The sequence below is a fragment of the Etheostoma spectabile genome, chromosome 13 (genome assembly GCF_008692095.1).
Source record: "Etheostoma spectabile isolate EspeVRDwgs_2016 chromosome 13, UIUC_Espe_1.0, whole genome shotgun sequence".
Classification (NCBI taxonomy): domain Eukaryota; kingdom Metazoa; phylum Chordata; class Actinopteri; order Perciformes; family Percidae; genus Etheostoma; species Etheostoma spectabile.
In genome coordinates this window covers 17,555,644-17,561,973 of record NC_045745.1, presented here as the reverse complement: position 1 = coordinate 17,561,973, position 6,330 = coordinate 17,555,644, and the positions used below count along the sequence as shown (strand labels likewise).

Genomic DNA, 6,330 nt, shown 5'->3' with positions numbered 1-6,330 from the left:
CAATAATAAGGACTTCGGGCTTAACTTCATTAAGCTGCAACAAAATGTTCGCCATCCAGTCCTTAATGGAAGGCAAACATTTGAGCAGTAGTTGCTAGTCTCTTCTGCATTCAAAGAAACATACAGCTGGATGTAATCAGCGTAGAAATGACAACAGATATCAACAAATTACCAAATTATGTGGCCTAGGGGAAGCATATATAACGTAAATAAAATCAGACCTAACACAGAGCCCTCAGGCACCCCACAAGAAATGGCAGCAGTTTCAGAGAACTAGGGACCAAGAGATGCAGAAAAACATCTATCTGAAACATAAGAGGAGTCCAGGGCGCTCCCAGAGATACAAACCCATTGCAGGCGTGATCCACAGTTTCAATAGCTGCGCTAAGGTCCAGCAGCACCAAAACAGTATATATGTAAAAAATATTCCTTTCCGTTCTGCTAAAATCCTCCTTAAGTAAAAGTATGCAAGTGTTATCAGCTAAATGTAGGCTACTGCATGTACCTTCTAGTTCTAACTACTTTATATAACGTTAGACCAGGGGTACCAACCTTGGGAATAAAGGGTCACGAGATAAATCTGACTGTCAGATGATTAATGCGGAAGGAACCAAGAAAAACAAAGTTTGGCATAACAAATGTGGTTTTACATATTGTATTGTTCTGTACTATTTGTTTTTTTGTGAAATAGCCTAACTGGATTTTTTTAAACTCTTAATTCCTTGATACATTATTTAAAATAAACCATTTGAGAATTTTAAAAGGAGGAATAAGTATGGAACTACAACCAGATGCTTTTTGGGCCACATGCCGAAAAGCGTAGGAACAACTGGAGCAGCCTATGGGTTCTATTTCATAAACATGTGTTTTAAGGTAAAACCTTAATCTGAAAAAGTAACTCAAGTTGTCAAAATAAATGTAATAGAGTTAAATCATCAATGCATTACTTTTTTGAATAACACAAAAACATTGTTTTTTCAATACCTTCATGCTGACTTGCCAATGTAGTTAAACGTAAACAAATTGCACTTTATTTGCATTATGTAGCACACACATTTTTATTAGTAATGTGTAATTTTTGTATTTTACTTACAGGCTATATATTTTAGTTGAAAATAACGGCCGTTTTTTGTTAGTTTTTGAAGTTACTGACCCAGCAACTCAAAGTGAATACCGAAATGTATCATGGTCACACAGGACTTACCTCTTTATATGGGATTTTATTTTAATGGAAGATTTGGGATTTTTGTAGTTTTTTTAATAACTTCCAAGAAATTTGACCCAAGATTGAAATTTCATGCCAAAACGTGTCCCTACACAGGACACACCTCTTCACATGGGATTTTCTTTTAATGGAAAATTCATGATTTCTTTCTCTCAGCGTCCATGTAATGGGATCCTGCCTGTGACTACCAAAATGTATCACTGCACTGGACATACAGGACACAAGTCTTCATATTGTTTCAGTTCTTTTTTGAATAAATATTTTTTATGAAAGATTATTTTTTCAAAATAACTTGTAAGGTGACCTAACGATTCAAATTGAATACTTAAATATAGGCCATTACACAGGACACACCTTTTCACATGGGATTAAAAAAAGGTATGGAAAGTTTAAAGTAGGCTAGTTTAGTAGTAGCCTAGCTTTTAAGTATGCTAAATGTAAGCCACCTTAGTTACTTTTCCCCACTGCATAACAGAAAACAAATCTTTCCAGTTATAATGTTGTCATTTGTAATCATACTTCAGTTGAAGACTTTCAAAATAAGAGGTAGCTAGGAGCGGATGTTGCTTTTTACATGGATTAGATCGTCATCATCAGCCGGTTGACTCTGCAGGTGTGCCCGGTTGCTAAGCACCGCACAGGGAACGGAGTAAAAAAGATCTCTCGGATATTAACTTTCTCAGTTAACAGTTTCTCAGTTTACAAAGTAGGCTAATGTTACACATTTAAATAAATTTGTTAGCAACAGTTCCTCTAACGTTAAAACAGAGTCTTTGAGATAGAGAGAAAGTTTTGCACAAATCATAGACCGTGGTTTGGACGTCCATTTTCTTCGGAAATGGATCGACGCAAGTATCGAGTAAGACTCCGTCGTGACAGTAGGTTAACGCTACCTAACAAAGGAGATACACCAGTGAAACCACCACTGAGCAGACGAAACCGTAAGAAATAAACATCCTTACACACACAGCTTTCATTAACGTAGCATGAAAACGAGCTTTTTTTTTTTCATAAAGGACAATTTGCACAAGAATTTCCAAAAAAATAAGTGATCAGTTTATGGGTTTCTATGCTCAGTTACACTTCACAATGCAGGTAAGGCCTGTGCGATTTAATTTTGAAATAAGTTACCAACATCACTCGGTCAGCATTTATTTAGGCCTAGCTATGTTTCTCATTTAAGTGTTTAACTAAACAACTTAATTCTGTTTATATTGAACCTACTTGAGAAATGTATAGGCCTGCCTATTTTATAGCCTACAGATTGCAATCTTTACATTTCTTCTTCAACACTTTCAGAGTACAGGAGACTTCTGCCCACCAAACATTATGAAGCATTACCAGAGGAACCTGAGGTGGAGGAGATGACTGTCCCTAAAGTCAGTCCAACCCCCACAGCGTTAGTGAGTATTCCGACTACTATGGAGATATTTCTCACTATTGAAAACACACTTTGATTACTATTCTCTTCATCATAATAATAATAATAATAATATTGATCTGCATAAGACACGATCTCTCAACGGGAATGCTGGATAAAGGGCATTAGGGTCGGGGGCATTAATAGCTACAACAACCATAACAAAACTAGAATTTTATTTTCAAGTTGTTTCAAGGTTTCTAAATTTTTGTTTTGTTTTACACCCCTCATCCAGGCTTATCCTTTACACACACAGACATGCTTTACGCCTGTCCACTGCAAATCGGTGTTATGCTTGAGCAGCCCTGCATTTACTGAAAACCCCAGTGACAACGCTGTCTTGCCTGCCATGCCAGCCAGTAGAAAATCTGGCTACCCAACCAAGCCAGATGCTATCAACGGTGGTGAAATGCCAGTTAAAGAGCAAAACATGACTCTGGAAAGCATCACATCTTCTAGCATGGAGTCAGACACAACTTTCAGCTCTGATGATGATGATGATGATGATGATGATGATGATGATGATGATGATGATGATGAAAAAAACTGTCACTCTACTACCTCTACAACTTCCAGCAGCTTTCCCTCTCCAGAGATCTTCAGAAGAGAGAGCTATGGTGTGTGAGCATTTTTGTTTATCCACCACCAGAATATAAGTGTATAACAATCTAGTTCATTATTATAATTTCTCTTCACAGTGGAAAAATTGACTTCTTTGCCCATTAAGGAGGAGCTGCTGGGTCTCCATCGTCACATAAAAAACTCCACCTTGCTGGATGTGAGCCATGCTGAGAGCATCCACATGTATCACCCCCCTGACCTCTCCAACATCATCGGTAAACACACGTTTGTTGTTGTTTGATAAAACAGCAAACTAGGTGTTGTAAGAAAAATGTATTCAGTTCATTTTGTAAAATACGTCAACTCTATCTAATAATTATTTGAAGTTAAACTAATAGTTTTTTTTGTATTAACTTATGGTATCATATTGTCATAATTGGTTTCAAATTTTGAACTAATTACTAAAATGAAAATCCATTATAAAAAGATAATTCAAAAATATTAATTGTCATGGCCTTTTCATCACAACATTAAACTAACACTGTACACTTTTCAATGATTAAAATATTTTATTATAGACTTTTTAAACTCCAAGTGACCAACTGCTAATATGTTTTATGATGCTTGAGCTTTTATACAATTTAAATACAATTTAAAAACAATACCTCGTCCCATTATTAAAAAAATGTAAACATTGCCGGGACAATGGAGTATCATTTGATGTCAGAGTGTTAATATGTAAATGGTGCAATTGTCTGATAAGAACTTAACCTCTGTCTGCAGATGCCTCTGTGGTTCTTGCTGGAAAGAACTGTATGATCAAGTAAGTTTATCAGTTACATTTATTTTTTTCTTTCTAATAGTACTTGAGTGTTAATACTTTTAAATTGGAGAGCCTTCACACACTCAAACCACTAACACAGAAAGGTTCAGTGTATCTGCATGCTCAGCATAAACAGTATATGACAAAAAGTGGTTCAATCACTGTCTTTTCTCTTTGAAGCCAACACAGAGGACCTGAAGCGGTTACCAAAATAAATACAGACTCAGGTAAAGACTCATCTTTGGAAATATGTAACTTAATCAAACTGTACAATGTCATAATGCACCAAATAATGGTTTTGTTTTTCAATCCCCAATCCGTAGAGAAGGCATTTAAATGGAAAACCCCACCAAAAGTAAGAAAGTCACCTGGCTGTCACATGTAATCTGAAATATGATGTACATGATTTAAATTGTATTCAAATCAAATGTAAGAGAGATTATGGTCATGGTAAAATATAATTTTGCTCTCTTAGCTTACCAACAGAAGGCCTCTTTTGTACAAGAAGAAGGTATGCTTCAAAAGCCCCATCATTGCTGAGAACTTAAAAGCAAAACACACCCCAGGCACCAAATTAACCGGCCCGGCTGAGCAGATACAGTCAGACACAGACACAGTCAGAGCAGGAGAGATCCATTCTAAACAAGAAGCATCACAACTAACTGTACAAAGTAGCCTGGACAAAGCCAAGATCTTTGACTTTATCGACAACAGTCACAGAGATGCATTCTTTAAGAGGATGAGAGAAAGGTGTGAGAAACTCGAAAGTGCTCCTTTGTTTCCTCTCACAGCTCCCAAAGATACAGAACCTTCTACCCTGTGACATCTGAAGCCAAAATATTATATGTAAAGATTAAGGGAATCATCTTATGAAATATCCTGTAAAATAGTGGTCTGTGTGTACCTCAAAACAAGACGTAAAGACTCAGTGTAACAAGTGTATGAGCCCGTCTAGATGTCTTAAATGAAAAATGAAGTGTGATGTACAGTTTTATCAGTATTTAAATGTTATATTAAAGAGAATAATTCAAAGGGATGCCACACCCTGCCATGTATATAGGTGTCTGCACACCATAGACTGTGCCGACATAGTTTAACTTTCAACTTTCATTGCTTCACAACCTGGTCCTTATTTTTATTACTGAGCGGACTGGACAAACTGTGGCACAAACACCACATGAAAATGCACTTGTAATAGACACTGTAAGCATTCACACCGGCCCTGGATTTCATGTTAAACAACAAGTGTCTGGTACATAATGACCACTAGATGTCAGCCCTGTTTTTTTTTTAAATGGTCATCTTTTCTCTTCTCCTGGGAGTTTTTCCAATGTTACATGAGAAATATGTATGTTGTTTGTTGTTGTATCTGTATTTCTAATTACTCTCTGCCATATATGTCTAATCTAAATGTTGAATGTAAACTAAAAGTTAAAATGTACATTTATTTTACTTTGTGATTTGTGAGTTATCATGTATTTATGCAAATGTACACACTTACAAGTGCCAAAAGATGTCCACAAAAAATTAATTTACAATAAATACATTAATAATTCTTGTTGGTTACCTCTTTGAGTTTGTTTCTCACAAGCCTGGCGTTTGCACTTAAAGGGGAACTATGCCCATTTTCAAAATGCATACATGTTATTCCTATGGTGTAAGATGGTCCAAAAATATTAGTAGATATAAACAACTTTCTAGACCATGTATTTGCAAATATGATGACAGCAACCAGGTGAAGGTTCTGAGTAGGCTGTACGGACATTTGCAAACGCTACAATAGAATAAAGCTCTGTTGGGTAGAATAAAACAAAACAAAAAACATTCTGTGGGTCCGAAAAATCAGCTTATGATGGCTGATTGTGTCATCAGCACCACACTTGAAGACATCACAAGTTCAAAACTTACTTTTAGGGTTCCGGCTTTGAGAGGACCCCTATCAGCCGGCATTTAGGGACCGTCTATAAACTACAACACCGACACAAACATATCTATTAATTTATTGATTAAATAAGGTAGTGTCTCCAAACTTACCTTGATTATAACTTGTCTCCTAGTTGTACTACAGCACTTACAGTTAAAACATAAGTTTGGAGACACTACCTTATTTAATCATTAAATTAAGAGATTGTTTTTTGTCGGTGTTGTAGTTTACAGAAGAACCCTAAACACCGCCGTCTGCTATTAGAGACCAATCTTATTTCTGCAGGTTGGAGGTCGGCCCGTTTTGATGACAATTTGTTTGTAGCTCATTGTTAACCTTACTACGTTAGGAAAGATGCGTCATTTGTGATTCAATAT

The 6,330-nt window shown here is 36.2% G+C and overlaps 1 protein-coding gene across 1 annotated transcript; it reads left to right on the top strand.

Annotated features, from left to right (window-relative positions):
• The first annotated feature begins 1,807 nt into the window (after positions 1-1,807).
• LOC116701024 (uncharacterized) lies at positions 1,808-5,515 on the top strand. The gene is made up of 8 exons (XM_032534557.1): positions 1,808-2,166; positions 2,525-2,628; positions 2,881-3,262; positions 3,344-3,481; positions 3,990-4,029; positions 4,210-4,256; positions 4,353-4,384; positions 4,505-5,515. Exons 1-8 carry the CDS (start codon positions 2,064-2,066, stop codon positions 4,850-4,852), a joined length of 1,194 nt encoding a protein of 397 aa, XP_032390448.1. The 5' UTR covers positions 1,808-2,063; the 3' UTR covers positions 4,853-5,515.
• Positions 5,516-6,330: the final 815 nt, after the last annotated feature.

Excerpts from the sequence above, each read along its gene's own strand:
- LOC116701024 (XM_032534557.1), top strand. The coding sequence starts at position 2,064 with ATGGATCGACGCAAGTATCGAGTAAGACTCCGTCGTGACAGTAGGTTA. Across the intron at positions 4,030-4,209 it reads GGAAAGAACTGTATGATCAA|CCAACACAGAGGACCTGAAG; the intron begins GTAAGTTTATCA and ends TTCTCTTTGAAG. Across the intron at positions 4,385-4,504 it reads AATGGAAAACCCCACCAAAA|CTTACCAACAGAAGGCCTCT; the intron begins GTAAGAAAGTCA and ends TTGCTCTCTTAG.